Below are 22,448 nucleotides of genomic sequence, written 5' to 3'. Positions count from 1 at the left end.
ACGTCACAAGATCAGAGCGTATGAGGATGAACATTTAAAAAGTTAATCTTCAACTGAAAGAATGTGAAACAGAAGAGAGAATCAGACTGGAAACCAGTGCTATGATTTACATGTTTTATATATGATCTGATCCAAGGTTCAACCTAAATGTACAGAATAGAAATGGGTCTAGTTAGCCGAGAGTACAATGTCACTTTTCACATGATATCACCTTTTTTTTTTTTTTGGTTCAAGTTAACTCATGTCCACACAGACAATTAGAATAGAAATACATCTGTGCATACCGTCAAAAAGATATTAAGATATTTACACAATGTGCAAACCATCAATACAACACTCTTAAGTTGATATTGCTTCTTTTTTTCTTCTTATTTTAAACTAACAAATCCAGAGACCAAAAAAAAGAGACAAATTTGGTCTTTAACAGGACAAAAAAACAGGACAATTAAACCCTGAAAAGAAAGACCATCCACAGCAGTTATCTTGGCAGCGCACTGTACAAACAAGTCAAGATCCATCCGTACATGTATGTTACAAAATTAAATAAAAATCAAGTTAAGTCAAAAACTATATTCAAGGGAAGAGCGACCTCCCCGTCTTGCATAAGGCATAGCGTCTGATGGGCACTGCACCTACACAGCAGTCACCACCGAACTGCTGCTGTACATCTGAGGTCAACGAATGGGTTAATTTAACAGAAAGGAACACGTTAAGATCAGCAATAAAACCAACCGCACTACACACCTAGAGAGTGAGATGAGGAAGAACTACAAAACCTGAAGAGGGACAAACGCCAAACAGCACACACATCCTCAAAAGCGCGCGCACACACACGCCAACAAATAGTGCCTGGTTTTTTGAGTGGCCGGCCTCTGAGAATGGATTGGGGGGGCAGGGGGGGTGTGAGGTTTGTTGTTAAGTCGTCAGTGGCCGTGGCTGAGCGGAGGGTCTCTCAGCAGCAGCAGCAGAAACACAGTCACTTGGATGGTTTTGAGCCGCTTCCGTCTCGCCATCACTTGGTCTTCTCCTCCGAGTGCCTCTGCTGCTGCAGGCGCTTGGCGTAGCTCTGAGCCATGGAGTTGACGATGGAAGTGACAAAGTAGCAGACCATGACCAGCACCACCTTCTCAAACACCCACGACAGCCAGTTCTCATCCTGGAAACCCAAGAGATTGGGAGTGCGTATGCCATCAGTTACCGTCATAAAAAAAGGATATTGTAATATTACAGTTCATGGGGCAAAAATATTGCGAATATCCATGTAACCCATGGAGTGAGTGTTCTCTCGCAGCCAAAGACTCAAACTAAAAACTACAGCTCGCAAATACACAAAAATATATTTTTTACTTTTTTTTGTTACGGAACTGATTCCTTGATTTTTGACAATTTCTTTACACCAGTCTGGTTGATAACTAAAAATAAATTGCAGTACCGAAATGGTAAAGATATGTTTGAGGTCATTAAAAAAAAAATCTTAGTTACATAATTTGGCCACCAGAGAGCACTGATAATTACACAGTCACACTTTGGTAATAACTCAATTTAAGGATGTTTAAAACAATTATTATGTTTTGCAATTACGAGGAGAAAAAAAAGCTTTTTTTTCTTCTTTTTTTTAAACACCAAAGTATAAATATTGGCCTCAAAAATCAGTTGGGCTTTATTAAAACAAGCGGCCAACTCTGTTTATATTTGCCATCTAGAGCGCGACAAAAGGCTCAATAAAAGAAAAAATGTTTTATCTTAAATAAATACATCAATAAAAGTCAGATTTTGGTAATATAAAGAAGAAGTCATCATTCTAAAGTGGTGCGTGGTAAAATATTACCACTAGTATTGCTCTTACCGCTGATGCACTTCCTCCAGCATGGTGCAGCTTGTTCCTCTGTGCGTCCAGGTACTGACTGAAGGGCTTCTGGAGTGATGGTCCCACTCTGGGCACAGACCTGACACCACAAACATCCACACAGAGACACAAGAGATGGGGAGGAAGAACATTAGTTCACTTACCCTTTAAAGAACCCTTCCTTTGACAAGGACACAAAAAAACTGAAGCTTTAGAACACTTGTTCCCTATAAGAGCCTGAAGTCTTCTCTTTCCCTGAACACTACCAAAAGGTCCTCAACCAGCATCCTTTGTAACAGCTGCTGGAGGCCCCGTCCTACATGAGGGGCCCATCTTGGAGCCTCCACCTACTGTGAGCAGGAGCAGACAGCAGAGAGGAATGAAGCAGAAGCCCTTCGGCCCTCCTCTTATACTCCTCAGCTCTCTATAGGAGCCTGTGTCAGCCCCTTAAATCAGGAAGTGAGTCGACATGATGTCATCACCTTTACCACCATTGCTGCCTTCTTGTGGAAAGATATCCAATCAGGGCGTGCTCATGTCCTTATTTGGTAATGTGGATTAGCTCACCAGGGGGCCAATCATAATGGATACCAGCTCATTAATTCACGTCATAGAGAAGCAATGGAGTTCTAGTTCCACATGTTAGTCAGCAGTGGTACAGTTGAAAGGGATCTCTTTTCTACATAGACTTCCCACTGCATTCATTAAATTCTGTCCCAACTTGAGACATAAACATGTTTTTGGATCACTTACTAAACAACTAATAGCTGAAGGGAAGTGGGTAATTGCTGATTTCAAACAAACCCAACTAGTTTTAGTTTGACTCATTCATCTTTCTTGCTATCTCTTCCACTTAGCATGCACACACAAAACATCCTGTATCAGCACTGAAGCCCTCATGGCGAGTCACCGTCTGAACTTCATGGGAAAGAACCTTGAATTTAATGTTTCAATCAAAAAGACACAGAACACTCGGCTATGACCATAGATTCAGGTCAAAGCTACCTGGACATTACATTAGATTAAGATGACTAACTGCTCGTTTTTTATTCAATCTAGTCTTTCATGAACTTAACATTAAGTCTGACTAAACTCTTTACTGGCTTTTATTTGGCCTACTGATAATTCATTCCTTGACCTACAATGATTACTAATTAGTATCTTTTTTATGTTTTTCTTTTACTGTGAATGCTACATTTTAGCACCCAAAGTGCTTCGTTAAAGCCAACAATGAGGACATTACCGTTACCTTTAACTCCTTAAACTAGCTCAACAGTCAGAAGGTTTTTTCTATCTCTGATCTATGATTGCGTTTCCCGCCTCGCTGGGGCAAATATCTGAGTGAAAGCTGAACTTGGTGAGTCAGATCAACATGCTCAGATGGTATACCTTTTCTGTGGAAAAATGCTAAACGCATGCACGTACACCCCCGCAGTGAAGGCATTCATTCATAGAGGATCTTCAATCAGTGGTCAAAATGCATCTGAAAATGTTTACAAATGCATTGCCGTCCACAACACCAGGGGAAGACAATGACTCCACAAACTACCTGATTGTCTTTCTCACGCACACACTTACCCAATGAGAGACACCATTTGCTCCACTATGTGCTTGCTGAAGGTGATGATGACAAATAGTTTCTGTAAGAAAACAAGAGATTAATAAGCGTTAAAAACAATCACTTTCTCATAATATGCAGAGGAATACAACACAGAAAACCTCCCTGACAAAATGATATACGTTTATGTAAAGTGGTGTTTTACAGGACATGGGACAAAACAACAAAGTGTCTCTGAGAAACACACATGACAAACAGAACTATATTGATGGATAAAACAGCTTTAGATTTTCTATTTTAGCAGCACAGCTGTGTAAAATTGAGGCCACATCTGCCACAGTCCACAGACACACTAATTACAAAACCCAAACCCGGCAGTAAGCTAAATTCTGGGCTGCGGGGGGCTTTGTGTGGTTTTTGCAAAGTGCCAAAGTGTGTGTGTGTGTGTGTGTGTGTGTGGGGGGGGGGGGGGCAAAACCACAATATTCTTTCTCCGGTCCTGAAACTGATCAGCTTTAAACAGCATGACACATGGCCCCCTGGACAAAATCAGACAGGACATGACACGTGATGCCCAAGTGGTTCAAGGTACAAAAAAAAAGGAAAAATAATAATACAAAGAGCCCCCCCCGCAGTGTCATACCAGCTGTTTAACTTCCTCCCCTCATGTCTAGCTTCTCAAGTCCACTCGACATCCACAACCTTTGTCTGGAAGGCCTCAGAGTGAGATCACTGGCTGGTACCACCATGAGATGGATCGGCTCAGTTTGTTACGACACTCAGCGACTCACCCGCAGACAGACTCCCTTTGTATCGGCTTATATTAGTCACTGGTGTGGCAGACTCAACAATCGACCCATAATTAACAGGGTTTTTTTTATCCAAACTCTTGTTTCAGACTTCTTAAAAGCTTCCTTCCTTTCATCTGGAGCCTGTTTACACAGTCTGGATCCATCCCAAAGCTAAAACTAGAATAAGGAATCCCCAAAAGGCCTAGAGTCAGAAAGAGTTAACCAAAAGTGCACAATTAGGAGTTTCTCACAGCCACCAACCCGTGATCTAAGCTGGAGGTTTGATCTGAGTTCTCCCACACGTTTTGAGGTTGTGAATCAGTCAGCAGTGCATACCCCCCCCCCTTTTTTTGACATGATTTATTACATTATGTGGACAGACAATTGTGATGACATGAAACAAGAGATGAGTCATATTTGAAGCTAAGTGTGCCTGTATGGTTTTCTTTATGTTAAAATGGAAACACCTGGTGTGATTCGATGTGAACTGGTCCTTTGCTCGTGTATAACCACCTCTGACAAAAAAGCTTTTAGTTGAGCTACCGACCTGTATATGCATCTTGATGACGGCTTTCCCAATTAGAGTCGCTCCAAAGAAGGTCCAGAAGGGAACCATGAAATGACCGCAGGTTATTCCAGCCAGGTCGAAGAGGGGATTAGGGATCTGAAATCACATATTAATCTATAAGTTACCCTTGTTACAGGTTATTGAAACGAGGAAAGACATCAATCTTTCATCACACATGCATAAAACTTGCTGGTACATTATAAAGAACTTACCGAGGCACAAGCCAAGATCCCAAAAAAACCCACTTTCTGCACCATATGCTGAACTCCCAGTTTAGCTCTTGTGACAAAATCCTGAAAAACAAAAGAGCAAAAACAGATTCAAACCACATTACAGCCGTCAGACATGAATGGGTAAGATCTTCTTAAAAGACTGGCATGACACGGCACAAGTTTTAAATACATGGGTGTCTCAACACGTCATCCGTTTATTCATTTCTGAAAACACTCGAGCTGTGTTTCTCACAGATGTGTGGTTTGATGAGCAGATTCTCTGCTAAGACTTTTACAAGAAACGAGAGTACTGTTGAGAGTACTGGGGTGAAATACCTGCTATTCATGAGCACTGTATGAAGTGAAATAAAATCTATTTTGGTTTAGTTTGTTGGTTTGATGGTAGAAGCCATCGTCGGCTACTTTCAACAATACATGGTGGAGATGACGGCCGACGCAGGAGGGAGATTAAAGCGGCAGCTCATCAACGTCAATTTTGGAAGCCATTCACATTTCAGTCTCTACAATTCATCTTTGATTTTATCTTCAAACAACTCATTTCTAGTTATACCAATTATTTTTGGAGTCCATTTGTTTTTAATTCAGAATTTTGTTTTATATGTCACAAAAAACCCTGAAGATGCCGCATTAAAGTTATTCTGTAACTTAAAATAACTACTCAGGATATAGTGACTGTCATAAAAAAACAAACATCTGCCATATTTCCAAGTTATGATTCATTCTTTTCAAGTTTGTTTCAATGTATCGCAAGTTATTTTAGTCCTATGAAGAATACTGACTTGAGATTATTTATTATGACACACGCCTCGAAGTAATCTACTTCTTAAGATATTTTGTGTGACATTGATTCCCATGAACCATGTGTTCCTCAGCTGTTAATGAAAAAGCTTCAGACTCTCCTGTGAGCCGGTTGCTTAGGAAACATGTGAGAAATGCACACGCGGATACGTCCTGAACACATTCCCGTGATGAGACCCGTGTGATGTGAGGTTTGGCCTCTTGAGCCTATTCATCTGAGAAACGGGTCATGGAGACAACGTACACAATCCCTCTGACTTATGTTGCTGCTGCTGACTCAGCATCTGATCTCAGCCGTCTCCAGTCATGTGAGCTTAGGTTCCTGACAGAACTGTCCGTCAGTCAAATTAGAGGCCGGTGAAAAGAGAGGAGGGAGGGAAAGAGGGAGGCAGGAGAGAGAGCGTAGCCCGGGGGATGATTAAAGGGGGGCGCTGTGCTCAGGGTGACTCACCCACAAAACAGACAGACTTACTGGAAGTGCAAGGGGGGAGGGGCTTCACTGAAGTCACATGGCACTTCAGGACCAATCGCTGGACAGTGGCTCCATGGTCAGTCGTGCATTATAAAGATGAGGCCAGATCAGATATGATCATATCGGGTGGGTTGGTAAAGTGTAAACACCCGTGCTAATATGGACCCAAGTAGAGGGATGAACACTTCAATACTCAGGGTAGTTGTCGTGTCTTCAATGAGGACAGGAGGTTGAATCGAGGATAACTTCTGCACTAAATGTGACAAATTTGGAGGATAAAGAAAATATAACCTATTCACAGTTAACTTGTGTTTGTGAGATTTTTAGACGACACACTCTGCGTTAAGGTGTAACCGTTTGCGACTTCAAATCTAATGAAAAGATCATCTGAGGTGGATGCTGCTTCTTAAATCTTGATCAAAACATTCTTTGTATTTTTGTGCACATGATCTGCTGATGACAAAACCACTGGTTCTCATAACAGATGTGTGTGTGTGTGCGACTCTGACCTGAGCGCCCTCTGCCTGCTCCAGCATCTCCTCGAACTCCTCGTAGTCTTCGTCCTCTGGATCAGCTCCCGACTGACGAGCCGCTCTGGCCATGAAATACGGAGGCAGCTCCCCGATGGCAGTGCCTGCCCCCTAGACCAGCACAATCACAAATGATCCACGTCAGCGTTTGCTAATCCATTTCACCACATTCACCCACAGGCGACTAATTCATGCCACCATGAACTTTTGAATTCCATACACACGACACAAGCTTTTGAAACACATACAAGTATCGTAGCGTTTCCAGCAGTCACAATGCCACCCACCGCTGGCACTGGCTAACAGTCTTGCCCTTTGTCAGTGTGCATCACTGAGCCGTCTCTTTATTCAAACTTACCCACATGCAGGCCTCCAGGCGGACCTTTGACATGATCGAGAAGAGGGAGATGCTCCCCTCCAGCCCTCCACCTTGGGGACACAAGATCTGGTCTGGGTACGGAGGCTCTGGGAAGTCTGTGGAGCTGCACTCGTATGCTGCCAGGGTCACCGATGCTATGTGAGGACCCTGAGAGAGGTGAGACCAGATGAGCTGCATTAGTGAACTGGGAACCTTCAGGACATATACTATACTATTATTAGCCTACTCTTGTTGAATATTCTCAACAGAAGAACGTTTTAAATATTGCCAATACCACATGTCATCATTTCCTTAAAGTACACGCCGGTCAGTAAATGCTAGGTGTACCTAATAAACTGGCAACTGTGTGTATTTAAGTATTCAGTAACTGTTGAACCTTTAACAATGATATATGGTTGTATTGCACAGCCCTACACAAGCACTTTAGGTGAATTGAATGTGCTGTTGCATGATTAAAGGAGCTCGTGTGCCCACAGGTACAGACCGACGGTAGCTGACTCACAGTCTCTCTCCGACAGGTAGGCATGTCATCCTTTATCACTGTAAAGACGTCTGGTTAGGCCCAGCCACCTGGCCTCAACAACAGTGGGCCCCGCTGTAACTAGCACACAGCTCCTCCATTATGCCTCCTTCAGGTGATACAAGCAGCACTGACAGAAGATGGACAGCGCACAATTAATCTGTGTTGACTGGAACTACATTGACTACGTTGACATTCTGACCTCTGGATCGAGCAAGAGGGAAGTTCTCGGGCGTCGCTCTCCGTGTCTCCAAAAATGTTACGATCTAATCCTCTCGGGGTCATGAACAGCCTCAGCACATTTCACGGGAATCCAACAAATAATTAGCGAAAAACACCCTGTGCTGGTTGACTTTAATTTGGACCTGATAAGTGCACGTGACCAACATTAGGAATCATTCTCTGAGCATCATACAAAACTTGAATCAGGACGTGTTCTAAACCAAAGAGATGAACGGAGACAGGGTTGGATCAACGCCATCATATTTAGCCGCCATCATGACAGGGGGAAAAGAAGCTTTAATCAAACCATGATCAAATAGATACATCTCCAAGTAAAAGCAATGTATGAACATGCTTTTTCTCTTATTTCATCCACAGTAGTACGACTAGAATCCAGCACTGAGCTGCAACACACCATGATGAATCATAAGATCATGCTGGTGAGTGAATCCCCTCTCCCATGAGCGTGATGATGTCCTCCTCTCTATGGGGCTATCTATTCATGCTTCAGGCTTGATGTGACTTCACAGTGTAACGTGTGCAGGTGGGAGATGATGTTTTTCCTTCAAAATTAAAACCGGGGCTTTCCCCGTCTATGGCTGACATAAACACTGAGTAGGCAGCAGTGATAGGAACTGTGACACTGTGAACACGAGCCAAGTTCTAGTGAATAGACACACAGGAAATTGTCTCCTTATGAGCAGAGGGCTTACGTCATATGGTCAACATGTGTGAAAAGCTGAAGAAAAGGCAGTCCAGAGGGGGCTACGATAAAGGGGGCCTGGGTTGGTGTGAGGAGATAGCAGGAGGTCTAAGAGAGGAGCTGGGAAAGGAATGATGAGCTGGAACTGTTTTTTCTAAACTTCTTCAAAAGCACTCCTCCACGGCTACAACCCCTTGAAACTAATAGAATCTTTGCTCAGTTCATAATGTGAAGTTAACTGTAATTCAAACCACCACTTCTGTCGCTAATTGGGCCACAAGAGTCATCCCACTTATAATAGAGACATGGTAGGATTGTCCTGACTTTCAACAAAACACTTTTCTCCTGTAACATGAAGGTTGCTAGCCACCAACATTTTGGGAATACTTGTTTACATTTTATTGTCTAGACACAATGTTTCTGATGGGAATTCCAACATTTTATCAGGTTTAGTAAAACATAAGATCACAAGAGCCTCAAGTAGGCCATCAAAGTGGGACGCAAAGGAATGTTGTTGTCAAAAACAGATTGCATGATAGTAAAGTAAAAGCTGGTCATTTAAACAAAAAAGAAATGAGGAGAAACTGGTTGAACAGATGCTCGGTTGTTCCATCCGGGGGAGATGGCGGTGCCTCCTCATGGAGAGAAAACCTCCCTCACACAGAGGAGGGAGAGAGGATGAGGTCACACCTTCTCAAGTGTCAGAGAACATGAGCCACCGCTGCGTTACTGGACTGAGTTTTTAAAGTAACTATAGACAACAGAGGACGGTGAACCCAGTCAAACAAACAATGTGAAGCATTAACGGAAGGAGTGCACAGCATCTCCGACACATGGAGGGCCCAGTAATATCTGTTCCCATGATTTCATTATCACGGAAACATCTGACTCAGCAGGCCCCATATCTGCACAAACTCCACAGAACAGAAGCCACATCATCGGTCTAAAGAGGACTATGTCGCACTCTGGTTTTATGTTGCTACGTTCTCCTTTTTTTTACCACAACCAAGACAAATGACACACATTTTGGTGACTCAGTCATACGGTCATTCTGTGACTGCATGTCAGGGGGAAAATGACACTGAACTTTTGGTTCGCTCTGGATCTGAAGGGTGACAAAATGGAATGAGTGGAAGACAATGACTGTGGAGTGTGACGCCATCCTCTGGCAACTGCAGGAATAGACAGACGTGGAGCTTTTATGTCCATTAGGCAGGTATGTCTAGAAGGGAAGTGTGTGGTGAATGAGATGTCAGCCTGCACACTATAGATACACACAGGACATCCTGACTCATGCCGAGTACATCCGACCAGATAATAGAGCAGTTTGTCCGTCGAGACATTTTCATTTTGCAGCCTTTTGACTGTTGAGAAATGGGTCGCATGTTGGCCAGCTGGGTCACTTTTCCCGGATATATGTAAATGTAGTAATGGCTACAATCGTGACAAAAACATGTGGATGATTAGATATTAATGTAGTTTAAGTGGAACGTTACATTTATTGTGTCTGTTTTTGTTTGCACTTAGTGTGTACAGGTGGGCAAATTACTTTATCATTGACCGGCATTTCTTCGCCATTTTTTCCCCAATTTCTACAATTTCATGCTGCTTATTTAAATGGCATGACATCAACATTTGCGCCAGTTGGTTTGAACTTTATGTAGAGCCAGAACAGTCGACGGCTTCACATTCATAAAGATGTGTTCGTTTATATTTTTCCTCACTTTTGCCATGTTGCTCATCTTAAGACGGAAGATTTCTTCACAGCCACAGCTGCCCTCGCAGTGATGAAAGTGCTGGGATTGCAGCACTTTCATAATTCAGTGCAGCCTGATACTTTTTATTTCATATCTTTTTTTGGGATAGCGTGTCTGTATTTTGTCCTAACCCAATACACAAACTGGTGCGTACACTTCTGCCAAACAGTGTTATCTTACCAGATAGAGGAGAAAGGTGTGCAGGCCGGTCCCAAGGCCAACCGAGGACAGGATCCCAAGGCCTACCCAGTAGGCACACCACAGGAACCTCTTCTCCAGGTACTTGACATACTTCAGTGAGGAAAATAAAACAGATTAGAAGGCAGACGAAACAGGAAATGCTGCTTGAATTATTTCTGTTTTTAAAAAGCCAATTCTAAATTACTGTGAATAACAGTTTGAGTCTTTCGTACTGATATTTAATGATTCACTTAAGCGCTGTCGGGAGTTACATATTAGTTCATCATTATAAATGTGGGGAATATAAGGAGATACATTTTATGTTGAAGCTTGGTGATGCTTTAAGCGAACAGTAAACACAACTTTCAGCCAACTGACAGGATGATAATAGGTTACTTGACCTCATTATTTCCCAACAGCTTTCTTACAAGAATGTTTTAGGTGGCTAAAGAGTGACTATCATTGACCTTTAAACAGGCCGGTGACAGAGGAGTGGTGTTGATTATTAACATCAAGCCTTACTTGTTGGTGTGCTCCCTCCGTAGAGTAGGCGAAGGAGAACAGAGAACATAACAACAAAACTAAGAACACTGCGCCTCGTCGCTGCCAAAGCCTGAACAGGAAGGAAAGGAAACAAAATGTCAATAAGGAAACAAGATCAAATAACTAATTATTATTTAAGTCAGAGGGTATGCTGGTGAGCAATACAGCCTAGATTAACAAGAAAAACAGATATGACGCAAACATCCTGACAAAAACACGAGAAAAACCTGTTCAACGTCTTACTTCAAGGTCCACTCCTTTAGCTTGATAAGAGTCTCCAGGAGGAAATAGTGTAGTGTGGTGACGGGCCTCCTCCACACCACCAGAGACAGGCGGTCCTCCTTATCCTTCTGTCGCCTCTCTCTCACCGAAGAGTCTGGAGAGCAGACAGAATCGCAATCAACCTCCAATACTGTCATACTTGCCTCTACTACAACTATTGTATTCTGTTGAGCGGCTAATGGTAAATACATGATACCACGTGACACCAACCAGCTCTATTACAAGCCAAGTAGTTTGAATGAATCAGGGTGTTTATGACTTGTTCAAACTATATGGCGGGTTATCGTACTGTGGCATCAGAGATAACACCAGCTACACGTGTCAGGACAGGGACACATCGGAGATGAGCGTTGACTTCTTCTAATGTACACATTTAAAATGTTTGACGTTTACCGACCTGTTGACTTGCCGTTGTGTTTGTCTCTGGCTGCACGTTTCTGTGGCCGTGCACAGCTCGCTCCATTGGCTGCCATCATGTCTTATCAAGGTCTCAGCAGGTCAGGCTAGGAGACAAGAGAACAAGAGAATAACAGTCGCTCCCTCACTGTTCTTTCGTTTCATATTGACCAAAGAGCACATGCCTGTCTGGAAAACCTTATCAGCTTAAAAATATATATATATATCTCGTCAACACGCCGACAGACATTTAAATGAGATTACAAAAAGACTAAATATCACATAAGATATAAGACGAGCATGTCACCAACTGTCTCGTGACAACACCGTGTGGTTTACTTAATAATCATCGCTTTGTGGTTTAATCTGTCACAAGATATGACGCCAAATGCGTGCACATAACAATCCTCCACATGCTAACCGGTTAGCCACCATGCTAACGGCTAAGATAGGGACGGAGGCAGTTTCTACATCAAAGGGTTTTAATATTAATGAGGAGTCGCCTTACTTGTGAGGAGATATGTAAAAAAACGTCCTGGTCGTTCTGCTGCTATAGTAATGACATTTACTCCAAACTGAGGGGCTCTAGCGCGATGTTTGTTAAAATCATGACAGTCGTACCTCTTTCCTGTCCTCCAGACCCGGAAACAAACGCCGGACGTGTTAAAAGTAACACCCGTTCAGTCGTGAAATATTTTTCTTCAAGCTAATTTTGTTATCCTGGTGTGGTGAAATAATCCGTTGTATCAACGTGGAAACAATGCGTAGTATATATAAAGCACAGTCTTGCCTTCTAATTCAATAAGATTTAACTCATAAAGGTGATGCTTTTATTGTGAAATTGGATTGGAGACGTATTTCCGTCGAGTGTGTGTCATGGTCCAATCAGAGGATGCCAAATTTGCCAAAAAAGTGAGACTATTGCAACACTCGCAGTGGGTTAGTTTTAACCTTGCGCCATGGCGCAATATTAGTCTAGAACCAGATGAAGATGGCATTCATCCTAAATCAAGTCTGAACATTGTTGGTCAGCCTCAGTGTCTTGTCTGTCAGGAGTGTTCAACTGTAAAACAGGCCTGCACTGTATACTTGATGGATCTCCTTTTAGGCCAGGACCCTTTACCTCACTGCAATGATGCAGACTGAACAGAGATCATTATTTTACTCAGAGAGCGCAAAACTTAATTTATTGAACTTCATGACATGACATTCAAGCCAAACACATCTGTGTACACTGAGGAAAAATACACAAAGACTTTGTTTTATTACAGTGAATGAAGCTTGAGTATGCAATTTTGAACAATTGCAGCCATTTTGTGTGTCTCATTATTCCATGTATGTATACGTGTGTGAGACATAAAATATAATTTCATTTTTGTATTTTTCAATTAACCAGACTTCACTGAACATGACAAACTAAAACCAATGAGAGTCTTCAGTATTCAAATTATCAAAACACATTTGTACACCAGCCTATCAGCCAGTGGAAGCTGGATTTATCAGACTAGGGTCAAATATTGACCAAGAAAATGCTTGAGGGGGGAGGGGGAATACAACAAAGCTCCACAGCTGCATCAAACAAGACGTTATGCAGATCATCCACAATGGAAGCTGATCAACCAAATCAAAGCCCCTCATTGGCTGAAGGAGACATTTCAGTTTATACGGTCTCAGGCAAGGTCCCTAATAGGAACCATAGGCACTGATTTAGCAGATGGCTTGTTCTATTCCTGGATAGTAACTTAAGCAGGTAGCGATACGGAGGTCCTTTCCTTTGGAGGGTCCGGTTTCACTCATCATAGTGTAGTGAGGACAGGAACTTATCCACATCCAGGTCATGGGGGAATAAATCTACAAGTTTCTTCCTTTCCTGCAGATTGAAACAAAAAGTCAGAATTACACAACAGTGACAGTGTTGCATGGATGCAAAACAGAGACAACTCGAGTACTCTTAGTTCTTAATGAACGGGGCAAACAATAAATAATAGTAAAGATCAGCCTGATGGTGGCACTAGAGTAAAGGCCGCACTGTCACCTAAATCCATCCACTCTGTAAACGGCGTATCTTGTTCAGGGCCACAGAGGGGCACCGTGCGCAGACTGCCAGTCGAACACATGGCAACACATTCACACCTACAGGCAAAGAAAGTCCAATGCACCAAACCGGCATGTCATTTTAGGACATCTCTCATTCTCAGCTTGTCAGGTCCTAACTTTAAAGACTAAGCTTAACGTTCATCAGTTTACAATTTTAACATTTAATCATTAGAATTGCTTAAGAGAGCAAACCAGAGTGTATTGGTCGTCTCTCAGGGTTGTGGGAGGGGTGAGTACTGTATGTTTAAAATTATAGCTACAACAGCAAGGCTTTCAAGTAGAGCTGAAACAATTTGTCAATTAATCGATCAACAGAAAATGAATCTGCAACTATACTGCTAATTGATTCATTGCTTTCAATGATTTAATGTCATTTTTAAATCCAAAATATCAAAGATACCCTTATTAAATCTTTTTTCAAATGTGAGAACTGGCAGCTTTCCATATTTGATAAAAAACAGAAAATCTTGAGAGTTTTGATGAAATAGGCGATTTGAAGACATCACCGTGGGCTTTTCTAAATTGTTTCTTTTTTTTATGGACCATTATGGACAATTTATGGACCAAACGATTAAAACGGAAAAATGTCGTTGTCTGCAGCCCTACATCTATAATCAGAACACTGTTGGAGCAGAACTTGTCTATAACATAAAGTAGGTCTAGTTTTAACAGCCAAACACATTCTAAACATGATAAATCCTCGTGTGGTACTCACCCGGTCTGTCTTTTGGCTGGGAGATTGTTTTGAGTCCTTCTTTGCACGCGGGCTGGCCGTGGGAGAAGGCTGTTTGCGTTTCTTAGAGTTCTTTGAGCTCGTGGGCGATTTGTCTCCCACTTCCTCCTGACGCAAGCTGTCCTTCAGTGGAGTCCCCGTCCTGGCGATGGCGGCACGCGAGAGAATCATGAGCGTGTGGGCGGCCATGTTGATGCTGTTTTCACTGCCGGCCTCGCTGGCTGGGCTGCAGGTGGGGACGTCCGGGGTGTTGGGAGGAATCAGGTGCTTGGGAGTCCCCTCTCCATCTTTACCTTTCCTCTGTCGGGAAGGAGTCCGGGCGCGGTCAGCGGACTCCTCCTGGCTGCGACCAGTCCCCGGGGTACAGGGAAGGCTGTGGTCTGAGCCGCCTGCTCCGGGCCTCTTCACTGGGGAGGAAGGAGAGTTGAGCCCCTGGATGTCCTGCAGCATCTCAGCTGCCTGTTTAGCCAGAGAGCTGGTCTTTGAGGGGGCTTTTGTAGCCTTGGACTGAGGATTCGATGCAGGCTGGGTGACAACCGGAGGGCTGAAGTCTCTTAATGCTGAGGATGAAGGCGTCGACTGCTGCTGCTCTTGCAAGCTGCCTTTCATCTCATTTTCCTTGTTAGCCGTCACATTTGGCATCTCATGAGTAGGAGTCCTCGTTTCTGTGCGCCCCTCTCGTGATTTGCCAGCAGCCTTTTCTGCAGGTTCTTTCCTGCTGCTCTCCTCTTTCTCCTTTACAGTTCCTGATTTCAGAGCAGAATCAGAAGACAAGGACTTCGAAGTACGAGAATCCGTCGCTTGTGCTGCATCACCATCCTTATCATTATTGTGTATGCCGTCTATAGATTTTGATCTCCTTCCCGAGTCTGAGTTTTTCAAAGTCTCGGGCTGAGGGGCATCAACCCTGCTGGTACTTGCCCTTTGAGACTCTTCGTTATGGGTGCTATGATCTTGTTTGCGATAGTTCTTTTTAAGAGGATGTTTCTTGTGCTGTTGTGGAGGAGTGGCCTTCTCTGCCTCCTTCATGAAGCTTCCTCCGGTCTCGGTATCTGTAGAGCATCTGACAGTCTCTATTCTCCTCCGGGGCTTGTTGCCACTCAAGATAGAAGGTTTAGTACGAGTCCCCGACTGTTTATCATCTTTCTCAGTCTGCTGGGCAGATCGTGGTGTCGATGTAGCTTTGGTGCTTCTTGTTGTTTTAGCAGTTTGTGCTTTAACTTCTGCAGAAGAGTCAAAGCATAGAATTCTCCTATGATGAGGACCCGTTGCCGTCTCCTGCTGGTCTGTGTTTTCAGCCAACACAGGTTGAGCCAAGTTACCGACCAGGTGTTGCTCAGGGCCTGGAATTCAGAGAAAGAAGGTAGTGACATTAAAACATTAAGCAGAGAAACACAGAGGACATCCTTTGGTAACATGAAGCAAAACATTTTATTGCACGAGCTGGCACCGCTCCAATTCAACTTGCAACTCACCAGCAGGTGTTGAGCATTTGATTGAGGGAGACTTTGGCGTGACAGTTTCTGGCTGCTGTACCGGTGCTGGGTTTGGTACGGCAACAAGCTGTAAATACAACAATGTTGATACGTTTTCTTATTCTGGACGTTGCTAAAAGTGATGCATTAATGTTCATTTTACCATACACAACACAATTGGTGCAGAGTGGTAGATGATCATCAGAATGATCAGGAGTCATGTTATTATTTAGGTAAACGTGTTAAGAAAGGAAATACCTTTTGACTACCAACTGAAGAAGTGCAGATAAAGTTCTGTTACCTGATTGGACAGCATCTGGACCTTCCCCAGAGTATTCGGCCCCACAACAGAAACAGGAAGCAGCATGGGCTTAACAGGTGATGGTAAGATGAGTGTTGGCCCTGCACAAAATAAAAAATGAATTATGGCAAAAAAACGAATCTAAATTAACTTTGCTCTTTAGAGTTTCCTGAATTTTCTGTCGAGGTACTCAACATCTTTTATATTTTCAGGTATTTTGCACTGCAGCCTGTGTACCAAATTGTGCATTATGTATCGCTTCATAGGAACATAACTCATTATCAATACACATGATCACATTCTATAAAAATGGGGTCAAAGCGATATTGTCTAATGTTTGCCACGCCCAAAGTAAGGGGAAGAGTGTCCCTTTCACAGTAAGTTAAGACAATTACAAACTAAACATAAAAAAGATGCAACTACAAAAACCAAAGCCAGCTGGTGATACTTACTAGAGAATACTTTCTGTCTACCGAGATGACCCACTACTGTAGTCTGTTGTCTCTTACCGGTGGAGGAGCCTCGAGAGCGAGATGGTGTGGTCACCCCGTACTGGTTGGTGAGCAAAGGCTGCACCGTTGAGACTCCAGCAGACAGTAGCACCTGTCTGGCTGGAGCATCTGCAGTAGGGGACTCAGTCACAAGGAAATAGCTGGCAGTGGCTCCTTGGAGGGCAGGGTTAGCCGTGTTCAGGGGTAGCTGAATTATGAAGTTTTGCTGGGCCTGTAACGTCCCCGTTAACGGGGATGCCACTACAGCTCCAGTCTTGCAGCTGAGAGGACCGGCGTGCGCCTCAGAGGTTTGTAAGCCACTAACTGCCTGTGCCGCCTCATCCAAGGTGGCCTTTGGTGTGCCGGGGCCGACGGAGGACTTAGCTGGAGAGGAAAGGTAGATGGTGGGTATCTTGTCTCCAGAAATGCTAGACATTGCCTGATTCAAGGCCGCGTTGCTGGAAAAATCCTCCTCCTGGTTGTCGCTAATAATGATCTCCAAAGAAACGATATTACTGGAATCCGCTGCAGCCTTGCGTGGAGTGGTGTGGTCGGCAGATGGAGGATCGGGTGATGCACCGACTGGGGCACAAGAGGAGGAGGATGCGGGTGAGGCGGGTAAGGATGAGGCGGGCGTAGCCGTTAGCGTTGCAGAGGTAGAAGCAGATGTGGGTGCCAATGAGGGCGAGGCAGGCACAGTTGTGACCGCGGCACTGCTAGGAGGAGATGTGCAAGAGGCAGATTCGGGTGTTACTGAGAGAGAAGGCCCAGGTTGAGTGTCTATCCCACTGCCTGAAAGAGACATATGAGGTAGGTCGGCCGTCAGCATCGGAGTGTTGTTTAGTTCCCCTTGCAAAGGAAACAAAAAAGCAGTGGGGGCTGGAGCAAGTTGCGCTTTAGATCCTGGAGCTTGTTTATGCTCCGGTCCTTGAACGACATACGATGTAGTTTCCGGCACATTAAACACAGCGGAGGGAAGAAGGGTTGATTCACTGGGGGAAGTTATGATGGACGGGCCATCCTTCGTGGCGGGCTCCTGAATGAGCATACAGTCTGAAAGAGGGGGAGGGGTGTTCAACGGTTCATCAATATCCATCGGTGTTACAAAAACAAAGTTATTGAAGAGGGAGGCCTTTTCTTTTCTGCTTGAGTCCACTGCAGCGGAGGAGACACCTCGATGCTCCCCGTGACTCACTAACAACCTGGCGGAACTGTTTTCTATTCTAGACACTCTGCCGCTGGGGCCAAGCGCTACTTTCTTCAACAAGGTGGGAGCAGTAGACTTCCTGGTCCTATGCTCTTGTCCAGCTCTCATCTTTACGGCCATTGGCGTTGTATCCGAAGCCTTAGCATCTCGGTGTGCAGTGACTGAAAAATAAAATAAATATTTGAGTATTAGTATCTGTCCCCATGTGTGTATTTAATGCAACGCGGTCTTCAATAGGACAATTTTTATCTTATTCTCCTTCCAAACTTTGAATTCATGAAACTTGCCTTGGCCTATGCGAGGCAGACAATAAGCAAAAGGTGACATTGTAAGAATACCTGGATCATCACTCAGAAGGGGTCCGACTGTAGATGAAGGTCCAGCGGGGTCGCCCTCTTCTGGAATACTGCCAATATCTCCATCCCCCGGTTCGCCATCGGGGAATCGTGTTTTATCTGTAAATACACATCATAAAACTCGGTTTTCTATGGTGCTTTATAGCAATTAAAAGAAGTGACAGCAAACAAAATGAAAGCAAAGTAGGTTACTGTAGTCGAAGAGCTCAAAGAGGGCGTGAAAAGCTGGGTCGGACTCCGTTTGCTCCAAAATGTCATGAATGGCATCGTCACTCATGTGGATTTCCCCCTGTTTCAGAGGACAAATGTAAGGAAATAATGTAAGGACACAGTAAAATAAGCACAGCTTGTTTTTTTTTTTTTAATATATAGTATATTTTAATATATATATAGTGTATTTTAATATATATATAGTGTATTTTAATATATATATAGTGTATTTTAATATATATATACATATATATATATACATATACATATATATATACATATATATATATATATATACATATATATATATATACATACACATACACATATACACATATACACACACGCATACATACATACATACATACATACATATTCATAGTTTTTCAGCACCTGTAATCCCAGGATTTCATCAATAGACTGGTCTGCCTCCACTGTACTTGAAGGGCCCTTAGATGTTTGGGGCGTTGGCTCACTGATGAGGAGAAATTGATAAGGCCATGTGATAACATGCTTGCAGACATGTCACAACTTTGATCGCCATCGACAAAATCATAAATCATCTATCACAACAACATAATACAAACGTAGTGAGGGAATGAAAACTGAAAACTTACTTGGCGAGGATTTTGTTGATGTTTTCAGCAAGCTTCTCTTGTAACGATCGGTCCCCCAATATCTTGGCACGTGCATTTTGTATCACAAGCTGCTGTGGAAATTAGCATGTGTTGTGAGGTCAAAGAAATATATGAATACTTAAACCTCCGATTCCATGACATTCTACTATCACTTAATTGCTTCCAGAAACACATAGGTAAGGCTGAGGTCACCTACTGTTGGTCTGAGAAACAACAGTTCCTTTTACCCCTCACTAACTCAAATAATAGATTAAAGAAGCGTTGAGACATTCCCCAGTGAAGCTGGCCCTGCACGATGAACCAAAATCTGATCAAACGGGTGTCTGGAGCATCCAGTCATTCACCATACTACAAAAACACATTTATTTCAGGGATCCTAAAGAGGTGATAATCTAAAAAGGTAATTTAGCCCTAATCTGCAGCACAACATCATCGTAACTCCTGACATATAGATCTACTTACAGGAAAGTTCCCGTCAGCATCTTCAGGTTCTGCATTGGGGGTACTGACAGTCATGGCACATCTACTGGGGGTACTGGAGGCAGCAGAACAAACACACACACACACACACACACACACACAAGGCATGGACAACACAATATCAACATGATGACGCGCTATCTCATACAGAAACACCCCAAATTAAAGCCGTTAACAGGAAAAACACAGGTGTAACTAATAACATTAACGATGAGTCCTTTCCAGCTAGATGAAGCAGTTCCGCAGTCCTTCTATTCTGCTCAGCTGACTGAAACAGACAGTCCATTAAATGTAATAAGCAGCACCCTTACTTTCCCTGCAATCACATGTCAGCCGTGCAAATGTCTGCTGTGAATAAGGTCTAAACCGAGGCCCTGTACCTCGCACACAGAGTTTGAGCCCCAGTCATACAGACACATTGATTAAAATATCAAAACTGCAGTAGTTCTTTTCACGGTAGACATTTTGGTGATTTCCAAAATGTCCTGTTATTTATTAGCTAAAACAGAATGTGAGTTTCAATATGTCCGAACTCTTAGTATGGAACCAATAGGCTGTGAGTTGCATAGTATTTCCAGTCTAATATTACAGTATGCAAAGACTGGACACTACAGCGGCATTAACATCCCATGATGCAATGCGGTATGCATTCTAGTCAAGTCCCCGAATAAGCATTTACATCTACTTCTGTACTGTCGTTCTGCATCGAGAAAGCAGCTTCGTCAATCCAATGCATCAATGCGTTAACTGCAACATAACAATAATAATCCGTCTCACCATTTCCGCCGTCCAGGAGACATTGGACCTGGATTCAGCCGATGTTCTGAAACAATTATCTGTATTGGTGAATCCCCTGTGGTGGACACATTACGTCACACATCATACACAAGCAAATTTGTTTTGTGACAATCATCAATCATCAAAAACACAAGTCTACTTTTGTTCAAAGAAAATCAGAATACATGTTTGTTTCAACATCACTACAGTATGAAAAATGTCACCTCAACTGCACTGTCAATAAAAGCAAAATATATAGAGTACTGCCTATTTTGTGGTACTGACTGGGCGTATTTAGTAACCGGCTGCCATCATGGATCTGCTGGTGTGCGCCACTGCCGGTGGCTGGTCGGTCGTGCGCGGCAGTGTAGCTCACGGGAGTGGAGTGGCCGAGCATGCTGTGGGAGATGTTTGCAGGGCTGATGATGGAGCTCGTCTCAGAGACCGATGAGCAGACGACACTAGCAGCCGAAGCCACGGTCAATGCCCGCTGTCTAGCCATGTTAGCCAATCCGATGCGTGAACGTACTGCAATGAAGAGAGACTAGTAAATGAAAGGCCCTAAAACCAACTTGGGTGGGTGTCAATTAAAAAAACATTGGTAACATTGCAGTAGCAGTAATGTACCTTTTGTCACAACAAAATAAAAAAATCTTATATTAAAATGGAAAAACTAATAACAGACTTACTTCTTTGATGTGCTGATATAGCCGGGGAATTCTGCAATGACCTAAGGATAAGATATAGAAGAATAATGGAACAATAACAATGTTGAGGGTCAGCTTTGAATAGAAGTCACTCAGATTTGAGACGGTGGTCAGTTAAAACTTAGTTGCAGTGATTTAGAAGATGAATCTTGAAGCTCCTTACTTGATCTGGTTGAGCGTAAAGTCCAGCTTTTTCCACAACGAGGTCATCACTGCAGGGACCTCATGACAAGACTCTATTGAAAAATGACCCAAAACATAAGCACGACACATTAAGAACATATAACAAATTCTACATGTTTCTAGGTGGAACAATGTCAGATAAGCGCACCTTTTGTTTTGGCAGCTACATACTCGTTTAGGATGGTTGTCAGGCCTTTCCCAAAGATGGACTGGGGGGGGAGACAAACAAGAGAAATCAAAGATGTGCAGTTCAATGTACGAGCATCATGACATACACACTGAAGAGTGTGTGAAAAGGGGGCCTATCAGAGACAAAAAGGCGCACTTACAAAAACACAAGCAGGAATAGTCCCATCTTCTGTGGAGTGTTCGGCGTACTCTTTCAGGTTTGGGCACTCGTGGATGAAAGCTTGGGTTGTCGCGCACAGTCGCTCTTCTTGAAGGTACCCTGAAGAAGGACGTTTACCAACATCATAAGAGCAGCATAACAAAGCTCAGGCGGCAAATTTAGACAGTTAATTATCAAAATGCACTGCAGGTTTATCGTTGACGGTTGGTAACGGCGATACGCATTGAGCCACCTTTTCACAGTTCACGTTAATTACGTTAAGTTTGTGAATCATGTTTGGCTAACGCTAACGTACAGCTACAGCTTCGCTTCGAACGACAACACTAAAACCTTGATTAGACTTACCCAAAACAAGCCGGGCGAGGTCAGACGGCAGCAACATGGCTGCCTGTTGGTTGATATTAGGAGTCAAGAGGAAGCTACATGTTGAGAAAAATCTCTCAAACAATCTGTTATACCTAGTCGAATTTAAAAAACCGTCAGCGGTTATTATTGTGAAGGTCCTGGGATGCTGTCGCTTACTCAAAAGGCGGGGAACTCAAGCACGTAACCCGGAAGTTTGTGAATTAACATCCCGACGGGAGTGCTGGTAGTTGAAGTCCAATCCGAAACGTCAAACGCCACTACACCCTGCTCTATACATATATACATGCAATATATCGGAAA

The 22,448-nt window shown here is 43.3% G+C and overlaps 2 protein-coding genes across 6 annotated transcripts; both read right to left on the bottom strand.

Moving 5' to 3' along the window:
• Window positions 1-81: 81 nt before the first annotated feature.
• On the bottom strand, window positions 82-12,430 carry LOC306780377 (vacuole membrane protein 1-like). 2 transcript variants are annotated; one of them, XM_079272732.1, is made up of 12 exons: window positions 12,400-12,430; window positions 11,780-11,885; window positions 11,344-11,476; window positions 11,080-11,170; window positions 10,558-10,668; window positions 7,155-7,322; window positions 6,776-6,907; window positions 4,976-5,056; window positions 4,743-4,859; window positions 3,425-3,486; window positions 1,847-1,946; window positions 82-1,156 (listed from the first exon to the last, which is right to left on the bottom strand). In XM_079272732.1, the coding sequence occupies exons 2-12, from the start codon at window positions 11,856-11,858 to the stop codon at window positions 1,013-1,015; spliced, it is 1,218 nt and encodes a 405-aa protein (XP_079128858.1). In that variant the 5' UTR covers window positions 11,859-11,885; window positions 12,400-12,430; the 3' UTR covers window positions 82-1,012. The 2 variants fall into 2 exon arrangements, with proteins under 2 accessions (XP_079128858.1, XP_079128857.1); XM_079272731.1 differs by having other exon boundaries at window positions 85-1,156; window positions 12,287-12,415.
• Window positions 12,431-12,954: 524 nt separating this feature from the next.
• On the bottom strand, window positions 12,955-22,282 carry npat (nuclear protein, ataxia-telangiectasia locus). Of its 4 annotated transcripts, none has more exons than XM_079272239.1 (17): window positions 22,128-22,282; window positions 21,763-21,881; window positions 21,582-21,642; window positions 21,414-21,486; window positions 21,233-21,273; window positions 20,829-21,071; window positions 20,544-20,619; window positions 19,749-19,821; window positions 19,266-19,357; window positions 19,042-19,123; window positions 18,631-18,727; window positions 18,421-18,537; window positions 16,837-18,243; window positions 16,385-16,485; window positions 16,084-16,171; window positions 14,591-15,951; window positions 12,955-13,648 (listed from the first exon to the last, which is right to left on the bottom strand). In XM_079272239.1, exons 1-17 carry the CDS (start codon window positions 22,162-22,164, stop codon window positions 13,568-13,570), a joined length of 4,149 nt encoding a protein of 1,382 aa, XP_079128365.1. In that variant the 5' UTR covers window positions 22,165-22,282; the 3' UTR covers window positions 12,955-13,567. The 4 variants fall into 4 exon arrangements, with proteins under 4 accessions (XP_079128365.1, XP_079128367.1, XP_079128366.1 ...); XM_079272241.1 differs by having other exon boundaries at window positions 16,894-18,243; XM_079272240.1 differs by having other exon boundaries at window positions 19,266-19,354.
• Window positions 22,283-22,448: the final 166 nt, after the last annotated feature.

Source organism: Melanostigma gelatinosum (assembly GCF_949748355.1).
Source record: "Melanostigma gelatinosum genome assembly, chromosome: 7".
Taxonomy (NCBI): Eukaryota; Metazoa; Chordata; class Actinopteri; order Perciformes; family Zoarcidae; genus Melanostigma; species Melanostigma gelatinosum.
Note: the sequence above shows the minus strand (reverse complement) of the source record. Positions and strands in the feature narration are given on the sequence as shown.